The 17,542-nt window shown below is 46.0% G+C and overlaps 1 protein-coding gene across 3 annotated transcripts in view; it reads right to left on the bottom strand.

Moving 5' to 3' along the window:
• The window catches only part of NID1 (nidogen 1), a 76,992-nt gene that overhangs the window by 33,220 nt on the left and 26,230 nt on the right, over nt 1-17,542 (bottom strand). For all 3 annotated transcript variants that reach the window (XR_010412423.1, XM_045877790.3, XM_045877792.3), the window contains exons 3-9: nt 15,900-16,126; nt 13,399-13,772; nt 10,923-11,072; nt 6,837-7,088; nt 4,574-4,774; nt 2,062-2,307; nt 879-1,022 (exon numbers count right to left, since the gene is read on the bottom strand). Coding sequence is in view for 2 of the 3 variants with exons in the window: in XM_045877790.3 (XP_045733746.2) it covers nt 879-1,022; nt 2,062-2,307; nt 4,574-4,774; nt 6,837-7,088; nt 10,923-11,072; nt 13,399-13,772; nt 15,900-16,126 (1,594 nt within the window). In the remaining variant the exon portion in view is untranslated. The remainder of the gene's footprint in view (nt 1-878; nt 1,023-2,061; nt 2,308-4,573; nt 4,775-6,836; nt 7,089-10,922; nt 11,073-13,398; nt 13,773-15,899; nt 16,127-17,542) is intronic.

Here is a 17,542-nt window from a genome sequence, read left to right as displayed (position 1 = left end):
TAAGTTCAGTGGGAAGGCAGCATAACACGCATGTGTTAGACAGACTCAAGTTCCAATGTTCCAGTGTCACTGGCTCACTTTGATGAGCCGCAGTGTTTCTCAGCTACAGAAACGGGAATGAACCTGCCACCCAGTGGAATGGCCACTCTCAATATAAATATATAAATAAGCCACAATAACAGGGTCGGCAAGGACGTGGGCCAAGGGCAACCCTTGTGTGCTGTTGGTGGGAACGGTACAGCTGCCGTGGGGAACACTGTGGAGTGTCTTCAAAAAATCACACATGGAATCACGCTATGACCCAGCAATTCCACTTCTGAGTATATGCCCCCAAAGACTTGAAAGCAGGGGTTCACACAGGTATTTGTACACCCATGTTCATAGCAGCATTATTCACACTAGCCAAAAAAATCGAAGCAACCCAGGATCCACAGACAAATGAATTAAAAAAAATGGTAGTGTGTGCACACAATGGAATGTGATTCCCGCCTTAAGAAGGAAGTTAGTTCTGACCCAGGCTACCACGTGGATGAGCCTTGAGGACATTATGCTCAGTGAAATAAGCCAGTCACGGAAGGACAAGAACTCTGTAATGCCACTCGATGAGGTACATAGAGGGGTCACATTCATAGACAGAAAGTAGAATGGTGGTGGCCAGGGGCTGGGGGGACAAGGGAATGGGGAGCTGTTGTTTAACGGGGACAGAGTTTCAGTTCTACAAGATGACTGTAGGAACCCCAGGTGTGGGGCTCGGCACGTCCCCCAGTGCTTCCCTCACCCCTGCAACCTCGCTTCACCCAGCCCTCTGGTTTGCAGACTCCAGACACCTCCTCCAAGCCTCTTCCCCAGCCCCCACAAGTCAGAAGGGATGGCTGTACCAGAGCAGGTCCTTCCATCCCCTCGGAAGCCGATGGAGCACTCGCAGGTGAACTGAACCCCGGGACCAGGGCGACAGGCCGCGTTGGTATCACACCCGTGAGTGCCGATGTAGCAAGGATTCTGCAGGGCATCCGGGGAGCCGTCTGTGAAGGAGAGACAAGGAGGCCAAGTGAGTAATTCAAGAACGCCTGCAGGTTTCCTCCTTCCACAGAAAGTAAGGTCCAGTTGATGACCCAGAGAACGGCAGAGGGCCCCGGAACAAGAAACCAGCCGACTCCCGTGCCACCCTGGGGCAGGATCAGCAAACCACGTCCCTCCAGATCCATGCCTGTTCTTGTAAATAAAGTTTTATTGGAAACCAGCCACATCCATTCACTTGCATATAGTCTACGGCTGCTTTTGTGCCACAATGGCAGAACTGAGATCTTCAGACACCGTAGAGCTGGAAAAGCCTAGAATGTTTACTGCCGAGCCTTTTAAGAAAAAAAAAAATGTATCACCCCTGATGCCTAGAGCCAGTGTTGTCAAAGGAGGAAGAAAGACACCTGCCCTCCTTCTGCTTTATGGAGCAAAGCAAGGACAAATGTGGTGAGCTGGAGAGGTGACCTGGGTATGCAGCAAGCACTAAAAAGAACTGGAAAAGAGAACTCTAGACCCTAATGCCAGACCCCAAATATACAGAGCCCATGGGGCTAGAAGATTCGGGTGATGTGGAGTCTGACACCGAGACGGCATGCTAGCTCTCCAAACACCAGCACCTTGCATGCAGCCAGAAGCACCCACAGACCAGACCTCAGCGCCAGCGATGTGCTACCACAGGATGGGGGGTGCTGTAGGCTCCGTACCTGACCTTCATCAGACTTTATTTAGATCTCCTCAGACCCTGAGCTGAGCATTCCCAAGGCTGAGCATGAGTGTTCGAAATGCACTGCCAAAGCCAGCCATAGCCTTCGGATGGTCTGCTCTGGAAGGTACCTCAAGGGTTAGCATTCTTCACTCCACCCCACACAGAGATGTGTAAGTTTTAAGAATCATAGATGGCAACATTATTTATCTCTGTCAGGACATACTCTAGCATCCTCTTCTTCTTACTGAGAGTAAAAGATGAAAAACAACACATGCCAGAGGAGACACAGATGTGCGGGCAGACACACAATGCCCAATCTGAGCTGCCATTCCTACCCCTCACGGGACCGATGGAGTTGCTTAGAGCATAGCGCAGGATCTTCTCCTCCTGGTTGTACAGGACAAACACGCTGTCCACTGAAAGCTGCTGGGTGCTGGGCAGGGCCGGCTGGGAGGTGTCGTGGGCGCATTCCTGGAAGGTGATGGTCTGGCGCCACTGGTAAGTGTAGATGTTGGAAGGGGCAGCGCCATCTTGCTCAGGCTCCATCACAGTGTACTCCCGCATGGAGGAGGAGGTGATCACTGGGATGTGGTGTGGGGGGAAGAAGGGAGACAAGGCAGGGCAACAAACGAGGCAAGAGGTTTAGTCAAGGGCTTTAAAACCATGGGCAGTATTCCCAGCCCAAATGAGAGATCAGATGGAACAGATTACGTAAGACCGCTAATTTCTGTGTTGGGACTCGTTGTGCTACCTAGATTTCCCACACTATTATGGTATTGTTTGCATTAGTAGTATTTACTGCTTTCTCTCATCAAGTGCTCTTGTAAGTTCTGAAGTCACCCAGAACCAACCCAGAGATTAAGGTCCAGTGGAAAGGGCACATGCTTGAAAGCAGATACACCTGAACTGACACCACCACTCACAAGGTGTGCGATCACAGGCCGGTTACAACTTCTTTAGCCACCATTTCTTTTACAACATGGGTTGGGGTGAGAATGACATACGTGTGTAAAATTTCTGGACCCACGCAGACTAATACTACTAAGATAAACTACCATTTATAGAGCACTGACCCTGTAACTAGCAGAGAGCTAACAGCTTTATATAGATTATCTCACTTGAGATTCAATAAATAGTGGTGGCTATGTATCACCCTAGATGAAGCAGTTCTCTGATACAAAAAAAAAAAAAAAAAAAAGAGACACTAAATGGGTTTCAGTAGCCAATTTCTGAAAAATTACTATAATGCCATGAGCAAACCTCAACAGAGGAGAAGAGAGACAGTCTTCCCGCTCAGGAGAGAGCTTGCTTTTCACCCATACGATGAAACTCTCAACGTCCTATTTAAAAAATAAATAAATAAATAAAAAAGAATAAAAGGCTCTTTATATTTGTGTGCCCTGCTGTAGTTCATAACAAAAGCCAGAGGATAAATAAAAGATTAATGTAAGCTGCCTCTTGTCCAGCTCCCACGTGCTGTGCTGCCAGAAACGCCAGCTGGTCGCAGGCCGACGGCAGACTGGGATCCTGCTGCTCACTCCACCTCCGGGCCACCAACCCTCGGGGTCCCCGGAAGAGCCCAATCAAGCCACAGAGCGTGGTAATTAGTATGACCTCTCCGGATGGCGACTTAATGAGAGCCTTTAAAAAGTTGCTATTGTTTGGCTCAGCAACTCTACTTCTAGGAACTGAATCTTAGAAAAGAATCAGAAATTTGGTCAAGATTTATGATGAAGATGGTCCTTTCAACTCATCATGGGATGGGAAAATTGGAAATAACTTAAGCTTTAGAAAATAGAATGGTTTAAATTAATAGCCATATAAGACAATCGTGCAGATTCATTAAAAAGTGTTTTCAAAGCCTACTGAATGAAACTATAAAATATTCAGGATTTGAAATTAACTGGAAAATGAAGATATAATAATGGGGTATAACTGCAATTTTATTTAAATAAAAACTATACACCTGACTGTAGAGCACATAATAATATTGCATCAATGTGAAGTTTCCTGACTGTGAACATTGCACTGTGGCCACATAAGAGAATGTTCTTGTTCTTAAGAAAAATGGGTGAATTATTTAGGGGGTGGAGGATCACAATGACTAAAACTTACTTTCAAAAAAATGTATTATTTGCAAGATATATATATGAGAATGATAAAATAAATATGGCAAAATGTTAACAACTGGTGGAAGTGAGTAAATGGCAGATGGAAATTGTGCTACTTTGAAATTATTTAAAATAGTAAATTAAAATACAGATATATACATATATACATATGTACATATATTTACATATAGATGTAATAGCCACGCTGTACATTACAACCCTAGGACTTATAAGATCTATGTTGAAATCTTATATTTATATATGTTGGGTTTTTTTTTTAAGATTTTTATTTTTAAGTAATCTCTACACCCAAGGTGGGGCTTGAATCCTCAAATCCACAACCCCAAAATCAAGAGTCCCACGCTCCCCGCCCTCCACCAGCCAGGCGCCTCTACTGGGGTATTTTATATATAAATGGGGGAAAGGCTGAAAGGAAATAATTTAAACCTAATATTAATTATGTCCCAGTTCTACCATTATGCTTAATTTCTTCACACTAATTTTCTATTAGTGTGTACTATGACTGTAATTAGGGGAAAAGGTGATTTTAATAAGCTAGTGCCAGTCTATTTCCCGCTAGGAAGCCCAGGGGATGGCCCAGGCCAACAGTGGGTCGGTCTGGAGTCAGTGGGGAGCTGGGGCTGTCCCCCCAACCCTCCCACCCCACCTCTCCACCCCTCCCCCTCACCCCCGACTCCCTTACTCCCTCACCCCCCACGCGGCGCTGGCGGCTCACCCCCACGGGAGTAGTGGTAGAGCTCCGTGTAGGGCTCGATGTGCACCGAGGAGCCAAACGGGATATGGGGCACGCGGCCCTCCAGCTCCGTGTCGATGGTCAGGTGTCCGTGCTCGTCGATGCCGCTGAACTGCTGCTTGATGATCAGCTTGCCCGGGGACCCCACGAAGGTCACCTCGGCCTGACGGGTGAACTCGCCTCCTGGAAAGCAAGGTCAGTCATTCTGCCGTCTGGGGAGCCCCCTCATGTCAGCCCTAGGCTGGGGGTGCTGCTTATGAAGGAGGCTCGCACCTCCTCCACGGGTGCTTTAGTTTGGTTGGGAGAAACGGAGCTGGTGACGCTGAGCACAGAGCCGGGACATGCACGTGGCCCAGCTGAGTCGTGCGCAGAGGAGAGAAGCTGCTTCCCTGCCCCGCACCAGCTTCTGAGATGGGGCTGGCTCAGGAATAGTGCTGGAAAAAGCAAAGGTCTAGAGTTTGACTCCCAGCTGTGCTAGGTACTGACTGAGCACGTTACCTAACCTCCCGAGCCTCCATTTCTCAATGATAAAAGATGGATACAGGCTACTTTGTGGAAAGTAGATGAGATAAAGTATGTTAAAAAAGTGCTCTGTCAAATGTCAGTGATGGTGACGACTGTTGTAACAGGTTAGCGTGCTGGTCAGGATGGGTGGGTTGCTCAGGGCAAAGCACCACCGGTCCCAGAAACCACCTGGGGAGCACCCACAACGGGTGTTGGCTCAGCAGCTCCCCTTGGTCTGCACATATAATACGTGACAATTATATGAAATTTAAATTTTAGTGCCCATTAGTAAAGTTTCATTAGAACACAGCCACACTTACTCATTTACATATTATCTACGGTTGCTTTCGCTCTGCAATGACTTAACAGAGTTGAGGAATTACAACAGAGACCGTACAGACTAGAATACTGAGGCAAAGCAAAGATTTACTATCTGCCCCTTGGCAGAAAGTGTGACAACTTCTGCTTTATAGTAAGGACCCGAGTCCCAGGCAGATATCCAGGCGCTAATCCAGGTCCTGGGGCCATTAAGGACCACTGTAGTAACAGAGATTTGCTGGGGTAGGGAATTTGCCAAGTCTCCCTCGGCCCTGCTGACCCTGACGTTGTCACATCAGATATCACCAGTTTAAATCAACCCCCAGACAAAGCAACACCAATTTGAAAAGCTGCGCAGGGAAGAAGTAGCGTCTGTGGGTCTGACTGCAAAGCGCAGCTGTGTCTGCAAAGGAAGGCGCACATTTGCACGAGAACATGAACCCGGTTGTAATACTCAGGATGTATATATGTGCCTGAGGGATAGAGGGAAAAAATATTAGGCCATACATTTGATATCTTACAGGGAGGGCCACCCTTTTGCAAATATATATCTGCTCCTTTCTTAAAATGGCCACATTTCAGGAGGCTATGTATTTATGCTCTGGAACTTTTGGAGGGTTACCCTTGCAAAGCCTAGAGACCCTGCTTCATGGTGTTTCCGCAATAAAGCCGTGGCTGAGACTCAGCGAGGCAAGGCAGTGGGGAGAAAGCAGATCTAGTCAGAGGCAGCAATGGGTTCCTGTGACCCAGAACAAGCTCCAGGTCCTGGGAGTGCCCGGGGAGGAAGGACACAGTCTCTTGCACCCAGGCTGTTCCTGGAAAGGGCCTCCAGCATGCACAGGGGAGCTGGGCTCAGCAGAATGTGGGAGGGGCCACGGCCACACTATGGAAACGTTCCCCCGACCATCTGCCCACGTGTCCGCTAAAGACTGAACTGTCCCTGACAGGGCACAGCCTCTAAGAAGCTCCAAGGAAAGTCAGGTTTTCTAAGACTTGGGAGGATTGTGTTTATCAGGCTTGATTTTCCAGCTAGAAATGACAGGTTTCTTTTCTCCAAGCAGATACTGAAGCAATGTCCAATATCAAATCAGGTTGGTTGGGAATGTGGAGGCAGGCATGAGAAACAGAATGAGGGAAACTGGGACAGCCCCACACTTCGGGGGTGAGGCTGTATGAGATGACCCCATTTGCTCTGCTGGAGACTTCTGAATCTCCACCATGAAATCACTCCCTGATGAAAATGCAATTCTAGATAGCCTTAATGAGCACACACTAACGAAAAATATTAGTGATAATTTTACCTCAACATCTTTCGGGAGCCACAAAATGCCCATCAGTAAGTTGCCTGCAGACGTCGAGTTCCCTTTCCATTCACCCCCAGGTTCCCCAGGCACCACTAATTGTAGTATCTGAGGTGAATTACCTGTGATGCTGAACCCATTCTTGAACCCATCCTGTTCCACCGCAAACATCCATCCAATGATGCCTCCGACAGGGGCCAGAGGAAGCAGAGAATAGCCAACGGTCTCTGGAATGGTGCTGATGGCTGTGTAGGAGCGTCCGTGGTTCATCACCACATAAGAGTGGAGGTCGGTGTTCTCAAAGACGACGGGGACGGGGCTGTTCCCCACAAAGATCGTTCCTTTCACCTTGCCATTAACTCGCTGGGGGGAACCTGAGCAAGAAACAAAAGAAGCCAGCTTCTTCAAAAAGAATAACATGCCTGGGAGGATCTGTACCTATAAAGCAAAGAAGCAGAACAGCATTGGGGTAAAGGGCTTTGGGTTAAGACAAAGCAGTTGTTCTCAAGAGGACAATACCCACAACTGTCTGTGAGCCTTAGAAATTCCAACGTCCTGCTTCTCTCCCATGCTGACCGATAACAGCACGGAAGTAGCTCCAACGCGAGCCACTGTGTGATAGAGGAAATTCAGGGACAAATAAAATAATCTCAGGAGAAGAACAGTGTCATGGGTGATCTAGAACTAGGTGGTCCTATCACTGATCACTTTTGAGTGTATAAGGGACAGAATTAGGAATTTTGCTGGGACAGAGGGCCAAAATGGATGGTCCTTGGGGATCTGGGCCACTTGGCAGCCTGATCTATCACACATCTTCATACACAGCTCTGGCTCAAATATGGTTCTCTCACTGAGGGTGAGGACGGTCAGTCTGGGTCCTGGAGCTTCATTCGGCCCAAGCTGCAACAGACATGAGTACTTCCGGTATCACTCGGCACACAAACATGGCCAACGGCCCAGGACTGGCTCGCACAGACAGGGGTGTGTTCGTGGTTGATTGTTCCATTCAGACAACTGGGAAAGATGTGAAACCTACTACGGAAATTTAAAAGCTTTCTCCATAAATTACCGAATAATATATAGAGAATACTATTTTTGTTTTAAAAACACATTAATAATAAATGTTAGCATGGGCGCCTGGGTGGCTCAGTTGGTTAGGCGACTGCCTTCGGCTCAGGTCATGATCCTGGAGTCCCGGGATCGAGTCCCACATCGGGCTCCCTGCTCGGCGGGGGGTCTGCTTCTCCCTCTGACCCTCCCCCCTCTCATGTGCTCTCTGTCTCTCTCATTCTCTGTCTCAAATAAATAAATAAAATCTTAAAAAATAATAATAATAATAAATGTTAGCGTGTACCTTGGGGAAAATACTGGAAGAGATATACCCAAAAACTGCTAACAGGGGTTAACTCAGAGCAATACAGTAAACTTTCATTTTCTATAATATATGCCTCTATGTTTTGTGAATATCTATAGCTTGCATATATTCCTGTTTAATCAGGAAAATGTAAGATCTAAAGAAATGAAGTCATTCTTGTATTCAAATAAGAAAACTGAAGGTTACCATATGACCCAGAAATTCCAACTCCTAGGTATATTCCCAAGAGAACAGGAAACCTAGGCCCACACAAAAACTTGTACACAAATGTTCTTAGTAGCATTATTCATCATGGCCAGAATGTCCATCGCTTGGTATAATCACGCAATGGAACATGTAGCTAGAAAAAAGGACGGAGTACTGACACGTGCCAAAATGCGGATGGACCTTGAAAACACCATGCTAAGTGAAAGAAGTCAGACACAGATGGTCACATATCTTATGATTCCATGGAATGAAATGGAAATATTTCAGAAGAGGACAACCCTCAATGAGAGGAAGTAGATCAGTTGTGGACAGGGGCAGGGGCCTGGGGGAATTGAGAATGACTGCTAGCGGATATAGTGTTTCTTTCTGGACTGATAAAAATGTTCTCCAGCCAGATAGAGGTGACAGTTGCACAACTCAGTGAAGAGGCTAAAACCCACCAAACTCTGAGCTTTAAACAAGGGTGTTAATTATATCTTTAAGAAAACTGAAGGAAGAGGTAAATAAGTCACCTTGGACTGTTCAGGTTTGATGCAGAATTAAACTTGATCAGCTATCGATTGCACATACATTGGTTCTCTTCCTAGATTACCAGGGACAGGACGTTCATACCCAGCTCCTTCCCTTGGGACTCAGCAGAGTTTTCCGCACACAGTAAGTTCCCAGGAAAGTCTGTTGAATAACACTGGACAGACGGGCTCGCACCTGAGCATCATCGCCCATGTTCAGAAGACCTTTTGCTGTGTTCAGTATGCCCAAGCCATTAAGTAGGGTCACTGACAAGCCAAGGCACACTCGACACACACAGTATTTCTGCACACAAATTGTGTCATTACACAGGGGAGTGCTATGAAATTGGAAGACTAATATCGAAAAAATTCATCCCCCAAACAATTGCAGAAACAAGCAGGAAAGCCAAGCGAAGGAAACCAAACAAATTTTTTCCACCAAACCTTGAGCCAGAAAAATGTTTCAAAAGTAGCAAGAATCCAACAAATATTTAAACCACAGAACTTTCATGGGGCGTGTATATAATGTCAAAATATGCAGCTGAACAGTTTGTTATAGCTGAGTTTGCCACCAAACACAAACTGCTCAGCATTTCCAGCTCTGATATTTGGCATGGAAAGAGCTAAGGAGATTGCTCTTTGAGAATGAGCTTTCATTGTAGATTCTGGAAGCTTCTCTCAGGGTGAGAGAAGTATAAAAGCCAAGCCTAAAACAAAGAAGCAAAGGCATATCATACCTGGGATAGTGGGATTTAAAAGAAAACAGAACCCATCTACAGAAGTTCAAAACATCCCCCCAAATTAACATGAAAAGTATACATAATTTTCTTTCATTGCTTCAGATGGTATTTAGCAAAACTCACTTTATCTCATTGTGACCCAGAAGGAAACTTTTTTTTAGCAAATTAAAATAACTGATTTAACTACAGCTATGGCTGGGGATGTGAAAAACAGAAACCATTCCTCCAACTGAGTTTTATTTAGTCAAATTTTGCAAAGCAGTTGAGGTTCCTTATTCAACACGAGGCAAATGACCAGTGATCACTGTGGCAAGTGAGGTGACTTGGCGTCTGAAGGGACAAAGGTTCAGGATGGTAGGGTTTTTTATTGCTTTTGTTTTAATCTTAGTTTATGGCCCCAGGCTCCCAGAGGTCTCACTCTCTGAGTAAACCATTATCCCGACCCTCTAGACTTTTGCCGAGATTCTCCTGCTCACCCAAGAGCATCAGGTCTAGTTGGTCCTCTTGGGGCCAAAGCTCAGAACAGCTGTGGACCCACAGCTGAATCCATTCTGGAGTCAGCCCCACAATGGGTTTGGTGCTCCAGAATTAACTGGTGCACCCCTTATGCTCCACCATCATCATGCTGTGATTTCAGGGGCATGAAGAAAGGATATAGCCTGAGGGGAAGGGTGATTGGAATACACTTTTCCCCACTACAAACTTTGGTCCACGCCTGCCCACTGTGGCCCCGCTGGGGCTTAACAACCATTAGGACACTCAGGTCTGTGAGCAATGCCACGGAGGAGGTTGGAATGAAACGGAGGAAAACGAGAGGCATTAACCATGCCTGGTCCAGGCTGCATTATTTCAAACACTTCAGCCTTTGTCCCACGCTAGGCAGTTGTGAAGATGGGCTCCCATGGGCAGTCATTTCCCAGATGGAGAAAAATATTGCATAGGAAAGAAAGAGACCTCACCATATTACAAAAGTGGGCATTCCCTGAGAAACGCCCTTTAGAGAAGGATGAGAAAGAATGGGAATGAGAGATTAAATATTCAAAATCTAATATCTACTAAAAACACTACCCACCTTTAGAGATCTGGGCAAAGGCCAACATTTCAAAACAAACCCCAAAACAAAGACTCTACTCCCTCCTTCTCCCCGCACAAAGGGAACACATAAAAGCCACATAAAAGCCAAATACCTTCTTTTCTTTTCTGAGAGAGCGAGCGAGCAGAGAGAGAAGGAGAGAGAGAATCCCAAGCAGGCTCCACACCCAGCACAGAACCCGACGCCGGGCTCGATCTAATAACCCCGAGACCATGACCTGAGCTGAAACCAAGAGCTGGGCTGTTAACTGACTGAGCCCCCCAGGTGCCCCCAAAGCCGAATACCTTCCGCAACACACTGCCGGCCGTTCCCCGTATAACCAGCCACACAGCTGCAGCAGAACCCCGTGGCGAAGTCCCTGCATTCGGCATGCACAGAGCACTGGTGTCTGTTGTTGGCGCAGGTCTGGCGGGAATCCGTGTTGTAGCTGAACACTGTTCGGGGAAAACACAGCACACTGGTAAGCGCTTTGCACTGCAGTGGACCAGGCTTCGTTATTCTGTGCGCCCTCAAGCCTTGCAGGAATTCCCACCTGCGCGGGGGATTCTGGGACAGAGCTCACAGCCCATAGCAACCGAAGTCCTGTCTTGGCTCCTATACTCCAACCACCAAGGCAAATAGGTCTAAAAGGAGTCTGAGATATCACAAGGGAGTTATTTAAAAATACTCTAATTCAAGGTCCTGGATCACTGAATCCATATAATCACTGTATCAATACTAGGTTACTGCCACCCAATATCCATCTTAAGATGGTGTCCATGTAATGTGGTCAGATTAGCTTCCCATTTTCGGACAGACTTAATTTTTTTTTTTTACTTTTATTGTGGCAAAAAAAAATCATATATATATATATAATTTGTCATTTTAATGACCTGAAAATATTTTAAAACTTTCCCCTTCCTCCCCAGGAGAAAACTCAGAAGCTCTTATACTCAGAAGCTGATTAGAAATAATTCCTTCGTCATACTTGGTCTAAAGGTCTTTAACCCAAGAAACAAAATGAATTTCTATTTCAAATTCCTACCTCCCAGCTTCATTTTGTTAGAATTATGAACTAGCTCATCAAATTTAATAATCCAGAGCAAATTAATTTGGAATGAAGTTCAAAAGCACAAGGGGGGGGGACAGGCTTTTAGAGAGGATAATGATCCAATTTATAATTGAGTGTTAGGGAAGATAAAAGTAAAGTTTAACCTCAGGTAGATGTGATTAGTCTACATACTCAGAAGGGAATTTCCAGTGTGTATAAAGGTGGCGTTTGGCGCTGGGAACACTTGGGCCCTGAGCTGAGCACATAAGACGTGACTGATGGCTTCAGCTCCAGCTGTGGGTCCAGCTCCCTGTGGGGTCCCTTATGGCCTACGTATCTGTGGGTGACTTCAAATAACACCAGGAATGTATTGCTGCCTACAGAAAACTGACCTTTCTAATATAAAAACAGTGAAATAAAACTATGGGACAGAGGGAGAAGAAAAACATGTGTTTTAGACACATTTGGAGTTCAAATCTAGGCTTTTATCAGGACCAAGTACTATACCACCCTAAGTTGTTGGTGCTAGCTATGATCTCATTTCGAAGTATTGGCCTCACAGATGAGAATTCCACAGACACCTAGATAGGGGAGAAGCAGAATAAGACTCCAGACTCAACATCTGTGAGTAAACATACCCCATATGTCTGGGGGAGATTAGAGCAGAGTGCCGTGTGCTGAGAGCTGTTAGCATTGCCCCAGGAAATCCAGGGTGCGGAGGGGAGCCCTCAGACCTGAACCCATATCCTCCTCATATCATAAAGGGTAACTTCTCCATGTCTGTGCCTTAGAAGTAAGCAAGCACACTTCCCCTGGCCACCAGATCTTGTCCATGCTTTGGGATACTCAAAAAAGAACAAACATTTAAAACGACTGCTATGAAACAAATCAGAAGAAGTAAGGAGAAATAAAAATTGAGTGACTCATGTGGAATGGAGTCAGTTTTTCTGGGGGCCTTATAACTTCATAGTAGAAGCAGGAAGGACTCATGGTGAACATCATTTAGGGCCTTGGACCATCTCATTTATGTGAATGTTGGCAGATTATATGTCAACCTGAAATTGAATCAGTTCTTCAGTTTAGTTGGAACATCTTTTATAAGACAAATCAAAGCATGCTGGCGCTCAAATGGTTTTTCCCTCAAAACGTAGCAAAAATCCAACAGAATACGGTTGACTAGAAAAGATTGTATTTTAAAACTGGGGGATCTACTTGTTTTGCATTTTTAAATCTTCACAAACCATCTCTGAAGCTGACAGGACCTGGGAGGAAAAAATAATCAACCATCCTCATTCCAAAACCAAGAGGAAATAAACGTCAAAGATAAACAGCGGTAAATAGCCAAAGAAACTTCTAAAATGTTTTTTCAGGTGGGTGAATATATTTCTGATCCCAGAAGTCACAAATAAGAAAATCTGACTTTCAAAATAATTCCAAAGCACTTTTCTCTTGAAAACAGACAAAAAGGGAGTCAGAGGAAACTTGAAAGAGCGCCTGCTCAGCAGTCCTCCCGTAACCGCAGGCCTATAATCCCCAAAGATCCCTTGGAGTCTTTGAAGCCAACAGGCCCATCCAGCGAAGCCCTACAGCTGCGAGGGCCGCCCCTACATTCCCAGCTCTCATCCTTCCAAACGTCCATATAGGGCACACAACTGACCCCCTCCGGCAGGACTCCTGTCTGGAAACCCAAGTGTCCCAGGACAGACCAGCCGTGATGTAAATGGCCTTACCCACTCCTGTCTCCTCAACTTCGTCCACGTCTATGACCTGCGCGTGCTGTTGGGGAAATGTCTCTGCTGGCGGCTGGAAAGACCTGGTCCTCTCCGTGGGAAGTCCGGGGAGTCTCTCAGTAGGCAGGCGGCGGGGGGAGAGGACACGGGGCACGCTGTGTGTGCCCGGGTCTCCCCTCCTCCGAGCCTCATAGGAGAAAGGTGTCGTGCTCACGTCCTCCAGGTCCAGATGTGTCACCGACTTGTAGTCTTCATCATCATACTCTGCTCCATCGTCCAGTCCGAGGCTCACGTCAGAGGGCACCACACCACTGGCCGTGGCTGGGCTCCCTATCTCAAACACCCAGACGCCCTGCTGCCCCGAGTTGCTGCTCCTGGAGAAAGGACAGGCTTCTTAGAAACAGGCCAGCAACCCACAAACCGCCCCCACTAACCGAGCAGAAGGAGCCCTGGGGATCTGTGTGTCAGCCTGAAACCCCCTGCCTCCTTTGTCTTGGTCTCTGGTTCTGGTAGATGGCTCCGAAAATCCTCATAATCTCTGCCATGATAAGACTGTCTCTTGTATGTTAATGGGAAGAATGGTGGCTGGGACCCCAGGGAGCTTCAGGATGAGGGCTGGACGGCAGAAAGACCTGGGCATGATTAGAGGGTTGGAACTTCCAGCCCCATGCCCTGACTTCCAGAAGGGGGAGGGGTTGGAGACTGAGTTAATCACTAAGGGCCAAGGAGTTCTTCAATCATGCTTATGTAATAAAAACCCCCAAACAATGAGGCTGGGAGAGCTTTGGGGATGGTGAGCCGCCATGGAAGCTTCAAGCCCCCTCTCCCTTCGACACCATGCATTCCTTCTATTTGTTCTTGAGTTGTAGCCTTTAAAATAGACTGGCGATGATAAGAAAAGTGCTTTCCTGAGTTCTGTGAGCCATGTCAGCGAAATTATGGAACCTGAGTGGGGCGGGGGGGGGTCCCAGAAACCCCCAATTTATAGCTGGTGGACCAGAGGTGCAGTAAGTACAGTACCTGGAACTTAGGGCTGGCATCTGAAGTGGGGGCAGTCTTGTGGGGTCTGTGCTCACCCTGGGCTGTCCACACCAGGACCCAACTGAATTGTAGGACACCGAAGGGATGTCGAGAGAGTGAGAGAGTCGGTAGGTAGAAGGGGAAAAAATCCCACCTATGTGGTGTCAGAGGTGTTGCGAGTGAAAACAGTGCAGACTTAGATTATCAGAAATGCCAACTCTATCAGCTATGGAATCTTGGACAGGTCTCAGTTTACCTTTTCCTGTCCCAAGGGTATAGTGGAATGCAAAGGAGAGATTCAGACTCTAAAGGCCTCGTGTAACTAAAAAACACAGTCAAATGACCCTGATTTCTCCTTCCTTCTCCACCATGTTTAATGTGCTTCTGCATCTGTGATTGGAAGCGCTCCTATCAGAAACTATGTAAAATGATCAGCTTTTACACGGGGAAGAAGAAACAGACTTTACCCAGTGGAGAATCCTGAGCAAAACATCAGGGGTGGGACAGGGGGTGAGGAATCAAGAAAGCCCTGCAGAAGGAGGATGTGTACTCAGTCTGTCCATCCCAGGACTCCAGGGAAGGCAGTGGTGTGCAGGGGCTTACTAGCACCAGCTCATGAGGGCCAGATGCTGAATTTTAGTAATTTTGCAAGCCAGTTATTAAACAGAGCCACTGTAAAAAATTATATCACATAAACTTACAATTACATAAATGGTATTAAAAACAAAGGCCATAAATACTTGAAACTCATCACGCTGAATTATTTTACTATTATCTATGTTCTGGAAGTGATTTAAGTCTACTGCATCTGTATGGTGTGAAGAATGGTTCTCTTCTCAATTCCGTATTGAGCAACATGACATGCGTAGCTGGAACATGGCCACAAAAGGAGTATTCACACCACGGAAACAGGCAAGCACGATAAATGAGGGTTATCAACTGAGTTTTAGACTCAATTGGACAATCTGAAATTGGGAGGGAGGGTGTTCTTTCTTCACTTTTTAAGGCATAATGGGAGAGGAACGATTCTACTTTTAGAAAAAAGTAGAATTCCCCGCTTTTGCCAAATTCTACAAAATAGCCCAAGAGAGCACTAATTTTGTTGTAAGAATTTCTTCCCTAGTCCACATGGGGGGAGAAGGTTTTTCTCAGCCTTGGGTTTTTAGCAGGAGATAGGGTTTGAATAGCGTTTATTTCTAACTGTATACTTGCAGAGGACATTGGAGAAACTGTTTCAAATGAGCGTGATATCTAAAAACAGGATGCCTTTTCATTCTAAGAGTGTATTACTTTGAGTTCATCAGGAAAAAAGCACTACATAATATAAAAAAAACATATATGAAATGTAAATCTGCGGGAACATTTTTAGGTAATGTTCTCTAGTGCCCATTATATTATCCTTTATAAAATAATAAAATGATCATCTTAATGATAAAATCATCATTAAGGGGAGAATCTACTGAAGAACAAAGAAAGCATACTTGGCCAAATTTCCAATTGATTCTCTGTCATTAGCAAATATATTATAAGCTCCTTCGCTCTTCCAGAATAATCCCTGTACACCTTGACTGAATGCAACCACAGCGGGAACTTGGTTCTCGTCCTTCTTTGAGAATGTTGTATAGAACTGCAGACCGTCTTCAGGATAGAGGAAAATGGCAAAGGAGCTGGAATCAGAGGAGGCCAGAACAGCCTGGAATGTGTTTCTCTGTGAAGATGAGTTGAGATTCAGTTACTCAGGAATATGTCGATAGATCTTAAATTGTTGTATTCACCAGACTATACAGAGAAAGCCCAGAGGTGGCAGTATTCGCCCCTTATTCTAAAAGAGTAGCAAGAAGCAAGTACTCCAGGATGGCTCCACTTAAGTATCTCTAAGACTTTGTCAACATGAAATTTTCCAATTAATTAATGAATCACCTTCTGCATGAAGGGTAACCAAAAATTATAGAGATGGTACCTATGGACAGTGGCCTAAATCTCATGCCACTTAGCAAATTCTTACCCTTAGCATTTGTTTCCACGGCCATTAAACATATTAACCACACTCATCATTTGTCATACATTGACTGAGCCCAAGCAACATACGATAAGAAAAACAAAACAAAACAAAACATGAGCTTTGGGAGAAAACAGATCTGAATCCAGATCTTTGCTCTCCTCATCATGGGTTGTGTGACCTTGGGCATGTTACTTAAATTCCTTAAGCATGGATTTCTGAATCTGCCAGATGGAGAGAAAACCACGTACTTCACAGAAATGTTGAGAGACCTATGTGAAATAGGCAGAGCCAGGCACAGAGAAAGTATTCCTTCAACGTTGGTTCCTTTCCTATAAATACATGGTCCCCACGCTCGAGAATTTCTGGTCTAGATGGGAAAACTGACGTGTAAAGAAAACACTGCAAAACGGGGGGATAGAGTGTATCATGGAGTCATGTGTGAGCACGATAGAAGCCACAGAAAGAAGTGCCCAAAGCTGGGAGGGTGGGAGCAGAGGAGGCTGTGCGAGTCTAGAGGATCAAGTACGGGTTCGACACCAGTAGCAGGGGTCAGGGAGGAGACGATGCAAGCAGAGAGGACAGCAAATGCAAGGTGTGGGGGGGGGGGGGGGGCAGGGTTCATGATCAGAGAATTGTAAACAGTTTGATACAGCTGTGGCAAAGGGTGCGCGGAGATTAGGCCCAAGACAGGGCAAGGGCTCTGTACAAGGGGCTGGGCGTTCATCACTCAAGTGGTAATGCACACACTTGAGAAATGTAAGGTTTTAAGCAGTTTTCAAGTAGAGTCCTCTGACAGATACAAAAAGCAAAATGTTTCCTGCAGGCCAATAACAGGCTTTCCCAAAGGGTGTTCTGCGGGATATAATGTATCTTGTTTGGGAGGGAAAAAAAGAGTATGGCCAAAAGGTTTGGGGACTGCTAAGTTTTCTTTAAAAATTAAGGTTTCGGGCGCCTGGGTGGCTCAGTCGGTTAAGCGACTGCCTCCGGCTCAGGTCATGATCCTGGAGTCCTTGGATCGAGTCCCGCATCGGGCTCTCTGCTCGGCAGGGAGTCTGCTTCTCCCTCTGACCCTCCCCCCTCTCATGTGCTCTCTCTCATTCTCTCTCTCTCAAATAAATAAAT

Source organism: Mirounga angustirostris, unplaced genomic scaffold, assembly GCF_029215605.1.
Source record: "Mirounga angustirostris isolate CCGP_5_RB_7025 unplaced genomic scaffold, mMirAng1.0.hap1 SCAF_6, whole genome shotgun sequence".
NCBI classification, from domain to species: Eukaryota; Metazoa; Chordata; class Mammalia; order Carnivora; family Phocidae; genus Mirounga; species Mirounga angustirostris.
This window is presented reverse-complemented; position numbering and strand designations above follow the sequence as displayed.